The sequence below is a fragment of the Littorina saxatilis genome, linkage group LG12 (genome assembly GCF_037325665.1).
Source record: "Littorina saxatilis isolate snail1 linkage group LG12, US_GU_Lsax_2.0, whole genome shotgun sequence".
Lineage (NCBI taxonomy): Eukaryota > Metazoa > Mollusca > Gastropoda > Littorinimorpha > Littorinidae > Littorina > Littorina saxatilis.
Window position 1 is genome coordinate 488,303 of NC_090256.1, and position 14,123 is coordinate 502,425.

The following is a 14,123-nucleotide window of genomic DNA, read 5'->3' on the forward strand; positions in this document are numbered from 1 at the left end:
CCACCCCCCTCTATGCATAAAGTGTGCCTAAAAGTTGGGGTGGGCGTTCACCAGGTACTATACCCTTTGCAAGAGTGGTTCCTAGAATAACGATATTTTGGTCACTTCGCATTCTATAAGTGTTCAAAGGATGCGTTATTGCACAAAACATTTCTCTCTCTCTCTCTTTCTCTCTCTGTCTCTGTCTCTCTCTATCTCTCTCTCTCACACGCACATACACACTTACACACGCACGCACGCTTGCATGCACGGACCCACGCACGCACACACACACGGAATTGTGCAAACAAACCACTAAGAAAATCTGATTGCTTTATTGTCTGTTAACAAGTTTATAACTCCAAAAGCTAATCCTAACTGGAACAACAAATATCACAATCAAGTGTAAACTGATGTCACGTTTTTCTCTGAAACAGAAAGATAATTTGTTGTCAGTTTGTCACCCAATGAGGGGAAAAAATGTGTATGAGCGAATAATCTGAATAATCTTTTTTATTTCCCTTTTCTGAAATGATCGAACAAGGGGGGTGGGCGTTTACTAGGTACTGTACCCTATGCGCAGAATTTGATCAAAAGTAGGGGGTGTGCTTTTACTCGATATTGGGCGTATACAAGGAAGTTTACGGTATTTAGCTGTCAAGCTCACCATTGACTAGCTGTGTTGTGCCTCTCAGTCCTAACATTTTTAACTGTTGGCTGAAATTCAAATGACCGTGGCGCTGTTCACACAGGCAGCCATTTTCAGCCAACCAAGTTCCGACAAAAATCGTATAAAAGTTGGTTGACATCTGGTAGTAAATCGGCCATGTGAACATCACATCTCATCTGCGTATGTGATACGGCATCTGTTATGCAAATCTCTCCTTTGGGGCCATGCGGTTCCCTCGACAACATATCACCCAGGTTTATTCAAAACAATGTCGGAATCCATGCGCAAGCCGTTATAAACTAGTAGACAAAAGTACACAGTACGCAAGTTTGGCGCAACCTCTGATTGCTTGCAAATTGTTTGCTACTTCTCGATTCAGAAGAGCTCAGGCTGTCTCAGCCAAGAAGAAAGGCAATTGTACATCAGATCAGATCAGCCTTCTACCGCCTAGGATTAAGACAACAGATAACAAGTCGCGTAAGGCGAAAATACAACATTTAGTCAAGTAGCTGTCGAACTCACAGAATGAAACTGAACGCAATGCAACGCAGCAAGACCGTATACTCGTAGCATCGTCAGTCCACTGCTCGTGGCAAAGGCAGTGAAATTGACAAGAAGAGCGGGGTAGTAGTCGCGCTGAGCGGGATAGCACGCTTTTCTGTACCTCTCTTCGTTTTAACTTTTTGAGCGTGTTTTTAATTCAAACATATCATATCTATATGTTTTTGGAATCAGGAACCGACAAGGAATAAGATGAATTTGTTTTTAAATCAATTTCGGAAATTTTATTTTAATCATAATTTTTTTTATTTTTAATTTTCAGAGCTTGTTTTTAATCCGAATATAACATATTTATATGTTTTTGGAATCAGAAAATGATAAAGAATCAGATGAACGTAATTTTGGATCGTTTTATAAAAAAATTATTTTAATTACAATTTTCAGATTTTTAATGACCAAAGTCATTTATTAATTATTAGGCCTCCAATCTGAAATGCAATACCAAAGTCCGGCCTTTGTCGAAGATTGCTTGGCCACAATTTCAATCAATTTTATTGCCAAATGAGGGTGTGACAGTGCCGCCTCAACTTTTACAAAAAGCCGGATATGACGTCATCAAAGACATTTATCCAAAAAATGAGAAAAAGGTCTGGGGATATCATACCCAGGAACTCTCATGTCAAATTTCATAAAGATGGGTCCAGTGGTTTACTCTGAATCGCTCTACACACACACACAGACAGACAGACAGACAGACAGACAGACAGACAGACAGACACACAGACACACACACACACACACACATACACCACGACCCTCGTCTCGATTCCCCCTCTATGTTGTCGCTGAAAAACACTTGACCTTGCATTCACTCACACTGCATGAGCATCTTGATTTATGGATCAAAACATCCCTCAAGCTATGCATGCAATTTGAACCCGGCAAATGCACTTGTAATATCACCGATGCGCCCTTATTCGTCAAAAACTTACCCTGTTTCTGCACTCATACAATGTTCCCCCCGTCCGCTTCAGTTCTCATCCACCGAGACTTTCTGCGTACGATTCCCTGCTCTGAAATGACCTATTTTTCCGCTTGATGCCGTAATGACGTCACGTGGGGACGCCAAAAACTCATTTGTTCGATGATTTATTTATGAAAACGTCAAACAAATATGCATTGCCATGACTAACTGCTGCAGACGGGAGGGGGGATAACTCGGATACACAAAATGCACTAGCAGAAATCCCACAAGACTCGTAACAAAACACCAATGTTATATAGGGTATTCTGTTATGCAAGGAAAATTCACATTTCGTTTTCGTTGCAACTGGCGTAAAACGCAAACTGACACACGTCAACAGTGGTTAAACAGGCACAGTTATGGCTATTTTCGGAAGACGATCCCTGTGGGGGGAGGGGGCAGTTTTTCGCCCAAAGGTGTGTGCTATTGAGGCTACGTTTATAAATATAAAGCAAATTAGCTTTTAAATAACATTTCTGTTTTGGGTTTCCAATGACCGACATCTCTCTCTGTCTCTCTGTCTCTGTCTCTGTCTCTGTCTCTGTCTCTGTCTCTGTCTCTCTCTCTCTCTCTCTATCTCTCTCTCTCTCCACGCGCTTTCATTACAAAATTTAAAGCCAAACCAAGCCGAAAATTCAACGTCCTCATTCCGCGGATAGATCTCTTTAAATCAAGTTTAGCTTATTCTGGCAGCGTTTTGTGGAATTCTCTCCCGGAATCAGTTCGAGTCCCAACAAGTCTCAATACTTTCAAAAAACACCTCTCATTACATTTAATGTCAAATTACGAAAAGTCACAGTGATGGAAGACTTCGTTCTGATTATTTTCATATTGATCATATCTGTCCATAAAGCATCAGTGTTTCATAACGCAAGAATGTATGTATAGCCTACAACGTGTATATAGTCATGTGAATAGTTTTTTTTTAATTATTTTTATTATTATTATTATTTTTATTTTATTTTTACTGTCATGCTTATCTTTTGTAATTGTTTTACGTTTGTGTATATATGTATTTAAGATTAGAATAGTCCCTCTCTGGGCGAGGGCTGGTTGAAAAGAAGCTCGTTTATATTGCTTATGCCACAACCCTCGTAAAATAAAATTTGATTTGATTTGATCTCTCTCTCTCTCTCTCTCTCTCTCTCTCTCTCTCTCTCTCTCTCTCTCTCTCTCTCTCTCTCTCTCTCTCTCTCTCTCTCTCTCTCTCTCTCTCTCTCTCTCTCTCTCTCTCTTATCAATAGCTATTAAACACTAAAAGCACCGAATGTACAATAACGGCGTAGTCATTTATAAATATACTGCTAATAAGTATGTCTATTGAACAACAGATACATAATTATGAAGCAAATCAAAATTGTGTAGTTATTAGCTCGGCTGCCGATAACCCATATTGTAATTCATTCACGTATCCAGCAAGTAAATATTATGCTCTTTATATGTTGGACTGTCTTGCCACACACACATTATTATAGACAGACCAAAGAGACTACCTGGCTTACAGCTGTATGTCCGTCCGCACTGATTTATCAATTCACAGGGTTTGACCCAGAAAAGGTATGGCTAAAACAGAGTCCTGTGAAACTTCAGCAACAGAACAACACATTGTTCTCACTACCTAACCAGGCATAAATTGTAACCACCAAACGGTCACGCAACGCTGCTAGAATCTTTAAGACATGCAGCTAGGCGCTTCACAAGCTGTCCAATTGAAGCCCTCCTTGAAACCACCGCTTGACAAGCTGTCCAATTGAAGCCCTCCTTGAAACCACCGCTTCACAAGCTGTCCAATTCAAGCCCTCCTTGAAACCACCGCTTGACAAGCTGTCCAATTGAAGCCCTCCTTGAAACCACCGCTTCACAAGCTGTCCAATTCAAGCCCTCCTTGAAACCACCGCTTGACAAGCTGTCCAATTCAAGCCCTCCTTGAAACCACCGCTTCACAAGCTGTCCAATTCAAGCCCTCCTTGAAACCACCGCTTCACAAGCTGTCCAATTGAAGCCCTCCTTGAAACCACCGTTTTACATCTCTCCATCATCCGCATGCTTACTCAGAAGCGTGGGATCCGTTCATCAGCAATTTCTGTGGGCTGGTTCCTTGTACTCCAGTTTGAGATTCTTGAAGACTTCCTCTTCACTCCTTGCCGGAAGAGATTCTTGCTGGGAAAAAAACACAAATAATGAGGTATTAGTATTGAAGAGCTTCTGCATGGCCTACTTTTTTGTGTTGAAATCGTCTGCATGGAAGTTTAAAATGGGGCAAGCATGACAGGGCTTGCCCGTTTCGGAACAAAAGCAAGCAAAGGACAAGCGCACGCGTTACAGTAAGAAAACTAAGGTATAAAACTTATCTTAAGGAAGGTATATTTATGTACAGAAATGTGCAGGACACATATGTTCGTGTACGCTCCTGTAATGATGGTGTTTTGAGACGAACTCCCTCAATGACGTTGTTGTTGTAGTTGGTTGTTTTTTTGTCACCTACGCGGTTCGAATAAATTATTGTATACGGCTTTACCAGCCAGAAGTGAGGCGAATAACATTCACAAGAAGCGAATATACAGGAGGACACGCATGGGTCTAAACAAAATGTGTTTGTTTCTTTGCTTGGTTGTTTTTTTCTTCATTTTCTTTCTTACCCTGTTTTTTGCTTGCTTTTTTGCTGGTTGGAGAGCGGGAGAGGGGGTGGGGTGTGTGTGGGAAGGGGTTGCATATTGTCAGGACAGCTGAGCCGCATTAATTTTGTTCAAAGTGCAAGCCAGAAATGTTTCTTCACACCATTTTCCCCATAAATCAGAATATTCGCGGTCAAACCGTCTTCGTGGCCGTAAACAAAACAAGTCGCGTAAGGCGAAATAACAACATTTAGTCAAGCTGTCGAACTAACAGAATGAAACTGAACTCACTGCATTTTTACAGCAAGAGCGTATACTCGTAGCATCGTCAGTCCACCGCTCGATGCAAAGGCAGTGAAATTGACAAGAAGAGCGGGGTAGTAGTTGCGCTGAGAAGGATAGCACGCTTTTCTTTATCTCTATTCTTTTTAATTTTCTGAGCGTGTTTTTAATCCAAACATATAACATCTATATGTTTTTGGAATCAGGAACCCACAAGGAATAAGATGAAATTGTTTTTAAATCGATTTCGGAAATTTTGTTTTAATAATAATGTTTATAATTTTAATTTTCAGAGCTTGTTTTTAATCCGAATATAACATATTTATATGTTTTTGGAATCAGAAAATGATGAAGAATAAGATGAAAGTAAATTTGGATCGTTTTAAAAACAAATTATTTTTTTACAATTTTCAGATTTTTAATGACCAAAGTCATTAATTAAGTTTTAAGCCACCTAGCTGAAATGCAATACCGAAGTCCGGCCTTCGTCGAAGATTGCTTGGCCAAAATTTCAATCAATTTGATTGAAAAATGAGGGTGTGACAGTGCCGCCTCAACTTTTACAAAAAGCCGGATATGACGTCATCAAAGGTATTTATCTAAAAAAAAAAACGTCCGGGGATAACATTCCCAGGAACTCTCATGTCAAATTTCATAAAGATCGGTCCAGTAGTTTGGTCTGAATCGCTCTACACACACACACACACACACACACACACACACACACACACACACACACACACACACACACACAGACACAGACACACACACACACACACACACACACACACACACACACATACACCACGACCCTCGTCTCGATTCCCCCTCTACGTTAAAACAGAAAGAATGAACAAAAACAAAAAATAAAAGCGAAAAACAAAACCACACGACCAACTACAGTGAGATAGTAACTGAACAGCCTCCACGTAGGCTCCTATCCCAGGAAATGCGCCAACAGGGAATAAAAACACATTTCTCTATTGTCTCACGAGACAGCCTGCTGCATCCTGAATTTGGCGGGAATAAATGGTTGCAACCCTCTTTAGGCGAGAAGAACATCTCTGGGGAGGCGGATGACTGTGAGCGAAAAGCGGAAAATGAAGTGCTGTAGCATCAAGCCGTAGTGGGTCAGTGGACCGTTTGAGACTCTCTGGGGAGTGGGGGTTATTGTTCGACTGCCAGAGGTTTATAATTTGTTCTGTCCACAAAGGGCTTTGTCTGTTTTGGGGTCGATGGTGGAGTGGGTGATGGTGGTGGTGGTTGTGAGTGTGTGTGTGTGTGTGTGTGTGTGTGTGTGTGTGTGTGTGTGTGTGTGTGTGTGTGTGAGTGCGTGTGTATGTGTGTGCGTGTGTGTGTTCGTGTGTATGTGTGTGTGCGTGCGTGTGTGTGTGTGTGTGTGTGTGTGTGTGTGTGTGTGTGTGTGCGAGCTTTCGTGCGCACGTGTATGTATGTATGTATGTATGTATGTATGTATGTATGTATGTATGTATGTATGTATGTATGTATGTATGTATGTATGTATGTATGTATGTATGTATGTATGTATGTATGTATGTATGTATGTATGTATGTACTAGAGGAATACCCGGCTTCGCCGGGGTGAATCGCGAGACAGAGACAGCCAGCGTGGCGGTTCACCACAATCACCTTTGAAGGCGAAGTCCTGTCAAACGGGATTGAGAATTTTAGAGCTTATTTCTAAGCCCTATATTATCTGTTATGGCTTCTCAAATGCCAGAACATACAGACAGACAAAAGTCGCCAGACCCCATCACAAACAGAACTCTACAATCAACAGGTGTTGCCTCCGCCACACACACACACACACACACACACACACACACACATAGACACAGACACAGAAGCCGTATATATCTATCTATATCTATAAATATATAGAGATAGATGACAGTGGATTTTTCGCGTGGCTATAAATTGATTCGACCTTTTCACTTTTACAGTAAGTTACGGGTACATGCAAGGAAAGCCCACAACTTCTAAGGCGAACAACTCTGCAGAGTCTGCTGTGAAGGGCGACGGTAGTCTCCCTGTCACACTCGACCCCCTTTGAATGAACTTAGGTCACTCCCAGGTGGAATGGGAACAGCACGAAAATGATTCAGTGGCCTGAACATTTCATGTCGAGTCCCATCGCTGTCGACGACGCCAAATGTAACAGAGTGCCTAAACACCACAATCACCTTTGAAGGCGAAGTCCACTCAAACGGGATTGAGATTAACTGTTATGGCTTCTCGAAGGAAGGCTTGAACTTACTGACACACTAATGCCGCTAGACCACACCACAAACAGAACTTTACAATCCACAGGTGTTGCCCACACACACACACACAAACACACACAGAAGCCGTATATATATATGTATATCTATATCTATAAATATATAGAGATAGATAGTGTATTTTTTGCGTGGCTATAAATTGATTCGACCTTTTTACTTTTACAGTAAGAACAACTTACGGGTGCAATCGTGACATTCTAAAAAGAGTAACGTAGTAACGGGAATATGGATTGAAGCCACACGAAGGAAGGGAGATAAACGCTGAAAACACTGGAGAAGATAAGGAAGAGTTACTGGGAATGGATCCAGAGAAAAACAGAGAAAAACCAAAATCGGTTCAGCGCTGCGTGCTGAGAGCACGTGTTGACATATCTCATCGATGAGGTTGTGTCCGGGGTCTCTCTGAATAAGCCCACCAAATTTGAAGCAGATCCATCGAGAACTTTGGCCGTGCATCGCGCACAGACAGACAGACACACAGACAGACAGACAGACAGACACACAGACACTAGTCGTATATATATATAGATGTATGTATGTATGTATGTATGTATGGGTGTATGGGTGTATGTATGTATGTATGTATGTATGTATGTATGTATGTATGTATGTATGTATGTATGTATGTATGTATGTATGTATGTATGTATGTATGTATGTATGTATGTATGTGGTATGTATGTATGTATGGGTGTAAGTCTATCTGTCTAGGTAACTCATTGGAGTGTTTCCACTTGACGTAGTACACGCATCGGACAAAGAGAACTAATGCTCTACAGAATGTCGATCGCCCCTTTCTTCAAACTGTACACATTAAACACACCTACCCCCTTCCTACGTCTAACGCTGTCATAACCCCAACACCTACCCCCTTCCTACGTCTAACGCTGTCATAACCCCAACACCTACCCCCTTCCTACGTCTAACGCTGTCATAACCCCAACACCTACCCCCTTCCTACGTCTAACGCTGTCATAACCCCAACACCTACCCCCTTCCTACGTCTAACGCTGTCATAACCCCAACACCCAACCGAAACAAACGTTCTTTACACCCAGAACAGAGTGTCCAAAAATATTTCCTAAAACGAATACATCATGTACAAGGATGTACATGTATAGTGTAACAACTCTTGAACTTCGGACAGTCCATGAAATCCCCAGACATGAAAATCTGGTCTGGATGCAAGATTAATAGTCTCCCGTTCGTCGATAAACGAGAAAATAAAATCCTTGCGCTGACGGTTTGGTAGTTATTCTTTCGGCATCAACGGCAGCTAAGACTGAGACATTAATAACGTCACGGGCTCAGACCTTCATCTTGTCTTTATTATACCATTATCGGTGAGTCTGAGACAGTCTGTTGGAGTGCGCTAAGGTTCCAGCTGAAACTGGCCTTAATTTCGCCAAAGGAGCAGGTGAATGTACCGGCCTGGCAGCATCTATCCATGTGTCTTTTTTCAAGGGTATGACTTGTTCATTTCTTTGTCTTGGGAAAAATGTTTTTTGGTGGGTATTACTTGTGTGTTGCTTTGTTTTGGCCGAAGTTTTGTGGGCACGTACTTAAAGGCAATGCGCTGGAGAATAGCCGTACACATACAGCCATGAGAGGGAACATAGGTCCAGGTTATGTTGCATGACAAAGTACACATACAGCCATGAGAGGGAAGGCCAGGTTATGCTGCATGACAAAGTACACATACAGCCATGAGAGGGAAGTCCAGGTTATGCTGCATGACAAAGTACACATACAGCCATGAGAGGGAAGGCCAGGTTATGTTGCATGACAAAGTACACATACAGCCATGAGAGGGAAGTCCAGGTTATGCTGCATGACAAAGTACACATACAGTCATGAGAGGGAAGTCCAGGTTATGCTGCATGACAAAGTACACATACAGCCATGAGAGGGAAGGCCAGGTTATGTTGCATGACAAAGTACACATACAGCCATGAGAGGGAAGGCCAGGTTATGCTGCATGACAAAGTACACATACAGCCATGAGAGGGAAGTCCAGGTTATGCTGCATGACAAAGTACACATACAGCCATGAGAGGGAAGTCCAGGTTATGCTGCATGACAGAGTACACATACAGCCATGAGAGGGAAGGCCAGGTTATGCTGCATGACAAAGTACACATACAGCCATGAGAGGGAAGTCCAGGTTATGTTGCATGACAAAGTACACATACAGCCATGAGAGGGAAGTCCAGGTTATGCTGCATGACAAAGTACACATACAGCCATGAGAGGGAAGTCCAGGTTATGTTGCATGACAAAGTACACATACAGCCATGAGAGGGAAGGCCAGGTTATGTTGCATGACAGAGTACACATACAGCCATGAGAGGGAAGTCCATGTTATGTTGCATGACAAAGTACACATACAGCCATGAGAGGGAAGTCCATGTTATGTTGCATGACAAAGTACACATACAGCCATGAGAGGGAAGTCCATGTTATGTTGCATGACAGAGTACACATACAGCCATGAGAGGGAAGTCCATGTTATGTTGCATGACAGAGTACACATACAGCCATGAGAGGGAAGTCCAGGTTATGTTGCATGACAGAGTACACATACAGCCATGAGAGGGAAGGCCAGGTTATGCTGCATGACAAAGTACACATACAGCCATGAGAGGGAAGTCCAGGTTATGTTGCATGACAAAGTACACATACAGCCATGAGAGGGAAGTCCAGGTTATGCTGCATGACAAAGTACACATACAGCCATGAGAGGGAAGGCCAGGTTATGCTGCACGACAAAGTACACATACATGCAGCCATGAGAGGGAAGTCCAAGTTATTCTGCATGACAAAGTACACATACAGCCATGAGAGGGAAGTCCAGGTTATGTTGCATGACCAAGTATACATACAGCCATGAGAGGGAAGTCCAGGTTATGTTGCATGACCAAGTACACATACAGCCATGAGAGGGAAGTCCAGGTTATGCTGCATGACCAAGTACACATACAGCCATGAGAGGGAAGTCCAGGTTATGCTGCATGACAAAGTACACATACAGCCATGAGAGGGAAGGCCAGGTTATGTTGCATGACAAAGTACACATACAGCCATGAGAGGGAAGGCCAGGTTATGCTGCATGACAAAGTACACATACAGCCATGAGAGGGAATTCCAGGTTATATTGCTGCATGACAAAGTACACATACAGCCATGAGAGGGAAGGCCAGGTTATGCTGCATGACAAAGTACACATACAGCCATGAGAGGGAAGGCCAGGTTATGCTGCATGACAAAGTACACATACATGCAGCCATGAGAGGGAAGTCCAAGTTATTCTGCATGACAAAGTACACATACAGCCATGAGAGGGAAGGCCAGGTTATGCTGCATGACAAAGTACACATACAGCCATGAGAGGGAAGTCCAGGTTATGTTGCATGACCAAGTACACATACAGCCATGAGAGGGAAGGCCAGGTTATGCTGCATGACAAAGTACACATACAGCCATGAGAGGGAAGTCCAGGTTATGTTGCATGACCAAGTACACATACAGCCATGAGAGGGAAGGCCAGGTTATGCTGCATGACAAAGTACACATACAGCCATGAGAGGGAAGTCCAGGTTATGTTGCATGACCAAGTACACATACAGCCATGAGAGGGAAGGCCAGGTTATGCTGCATGACAAAGTACACATACAGCCATGAGAGGGAAGTCCAGGTTATGTTGCATGACCAAGTACACATACAGCCATGAGAGGGAAGTCCAGGTTATGTTGCATGACCAAGTACACATACAGCCATGAGAGGGAAGGCCAGGTTATGCTGCATGACAAAGTACACATACATGCAGCCATGAGAGGGAAGGCCAGGTGATGCTGCATGACAAAGTACACATACAGCCATGAGAGGGAAGTCCAGGTTATGCTGCATGACAAAGTACACATACAGCCATGAGAGGGAAGTCCAGGTTATGCTGCATGACAAAGTACACATACAGCCATGAGAGGGAAGTCCAGGTTATGCTGCATGACAAAGTACACATACAGCCATGAGAGGGAAGGCCAGGTTATGCTGCATGACAAAGTACACATACAGCCATGAGAGGGAAGTCCAGGTTATGTTGCATGACAAAGTACACATACAGCCATGAGAGGGAAGTCCAGGTTATGTTGCATGACAAAGTACACATACAGCCATGAGAGGGAAGGCCAGGTTATGCTGCATGACAAAGTACACATACAGCCATGAGAGGGAAGTCCAGGTTATGTTGCATGACCAAGTACACATACAGCCATGAGAGGGAAGGCCAGGTTATGCTGCATGACAAAGTACACATACAGCCATGAGAGGGAAGTCCAGGTTATGTTGCATGACCAAGTACACATACAACAATGAGAGGGAAGGCCAGGTTATGCTGCATGACAAAGTACACATACAGCCATGAGAGGGAAGTCCAGGTTATGCTGCATGACAAAGTACACATACAGCCATGAGAGGGAAGGCCAGGTTATGCTGCATGACAAAGTACACATACAGCCATGAGAGGGAAGTCCAGGTTATGTTGCATGACCAAGTACACATACAGCCATGAGAGGGAAGGCCAGGTTATGCTGCATGACAAAGTACACATACAGCCATGAGAGGGAAGTCCAGGTTATGCTGCATGACAAAGTACACATACAGCCATGAGAGGGAAGTCCAGGTTATGCTGCATGACAAAGTACACATACAGCCATGAGAGGGAAGTCCAGGTTATGCTGCATGACAAAGTACACATACAGCCATGAGAGGGAAGGCCAGGTTATGCTGCATGACAAAGTACACATACAGCCATGAGAGGGAAGTCCAGGTTATGTTGCATGACCAAGTACACATACAGCCATGAGAGGGAAGGCCAGGTTATGCTGCATGACAAAGTACACATACAGCCATGAGAGGGAAGTCCAGGTTATGCTGCATGACAAAGTACACATACAGCCATGAGAGGGAAGGCCAGGTTATGCTGCATGACAAAGTACACATACAGCCATGAGAGGGAAGTCCAGGTTATGTTGCATGACCAAGTACACATACAGCCATGAGAGGGAAGGCCAGGTTATGCTGCATGACAAAGTACACATACAGCCATGAGAGGGAAGTCCAGGTTATGCTGCATGACAAAGTACACATACAGCCATGAGAGGGAAGTCCAGGTTATGCTGCGTGACACAGTACACATACAGCCATGAGAGGGAAGTCCAGGTTATGTTGCATGACAAAGTACACATACAGCCATGAGAGGGAAGGCCAGGTTATGCTGCATGACAAAGTACACATACAGCCATGAGAGGGAAGGCCAGGTTATGCTGCATGCTGCGTAGCCTTAAATTTAATCCTTGTTAAATAAAGTTCAATTCAATTCAATTCAATTCTCTCACCGTAGTGTTGTCCCAGAGGCCATGGCTGGTGAGCTTCATGTTGAGCTCTTTCTTGCAGTAGGTGCGCAGGTCTCTGTTGAACTGCTTGTTGCCCGTCCAGCCTACCAGTGCATACAAGTACTGAGAGTAGGGAGCAACGATCAGGTCCACCCGGCGAACCCGCCACTGTCTGTCAGATTCTGCTAGCTCCCGGGGACTGCTGGTGGTCTTCTGCCGTTTGACTTTGGGTTGAAGGTCTCTGTTCTCCTCCTCTTGTTCTTGTTCCTCCCGTTTGCCTTCACCCAGCGCCTCTGGCGTTCGACCACTTGGCGCTTCGGGATTGTCTGTACAAAGTGCTTTCTTCTTCGCTTCAACGCCAAATTCGTCAGATACTTCGCCAGCCTTTGGCTTTGCTGTTTGATCTAAGGACATTTCAGTCTCGTTTTCAGAGTCTGTTTTCTTCGTCGCTTCAGCACCGCCGCGAGATTCTCCAGAGACTTCTCCAGGCTTTGCGTCTGAGGTTTCAACACCTTGAGCTGAGGCTGCCGAGCCGCTCCTTTGTGATTTCACTCCGGCTGAGTTTTTCTTAGGGAACTTACACATGCCCAGCCACTTTTCGTAGTGGTCGGTTCTGGCGTCGGACCGAAGGCACCCATGCGTGTACGTGGTGGCCTCCAGCTGGCCCATCAGCACCAGGCCTTGCCTCTCCAACGCCTGCAGGAGAGCTGGGAGCAGTCCCTTCTCCTGACCTTCTGTGGGGTGGCTGAAGAGGATGTCTACATCGTGTCCGCTGCTCTTGCCTCTGGAGACAGAGAGCGGTAGGTTGGTTATTGTGGGTTTTTGGTATCGTCCCTACAGCCTATATGGCTAGAAGGGACCGATGAAAGTTTGCTGACTTTCTCAGTGTATACGGGCAATAGCCATGCTTAAAACTAGTTTCGTTTAGGTCTGACTCTATCACAGTAAAAACAAGTCCCGTATGGCGAAAATACAACATTTAAGGGAAAGTCGCCAATCCCGGAACAGTCGGCTAACTTGGAACACCTCAATATGCGATCAACGGGAAACAATTCATGAACAATTGTTTTGCAGAAATGTCTAGTGACTTTCCTTGATGTTATTCCAGCAAGAAAAATAGCAACCGCGGCAAAACAAAAAAAGAGGTACGTTTTTTAAACTTTTCTTCCTTTTTCTTCTTATTTCGACCGTCTACAATTCGTAGTATTACTCTTTATCTATATACGTTTACATAAAATGTTGATTGCTGTGATAAACCTTCATGGATTTGCAATAATTTTAACGGAGACAAAAATTTGAAACGTCACGTGTATCCAACAGGTTAACTCAAAATCCATGCAGGTGCCATACGGCAAAGAT

At 43.7% G+C, this 14,123-nt stretch overlaps 1 protein-coding gene across 1 annotated transcript in view; it reads right to left on the reverse strand.

Moving 5' to 3' along the window:
• Positions 1-299: 299 nt before the first annotated feature.
• Positions 300-14,123, reverse strand: part of LOC138981008 (DNA-directed DNA/RNA polymerase mu-like) — a 47,243-nt gene continuing 33,419 nt past the window's right edge. The window contains exons 8-9 of the mRNA XM_070353794.1: positions 12,768-13,548; positions 300-4,334 (exon numbers count right to left, since the gene is read on the reverse strand). Of these exons, the coding sequence (XP_070209895.1) occupies positions 4,248-4,334; positions 12,768-13,548 (868 nt within the window). The 3' untranslated portion in view covers positions 300-4,247. The remainder of the gene's footprint in view (positions 4,335-12,767; positions 13,549-14,123) is intronic.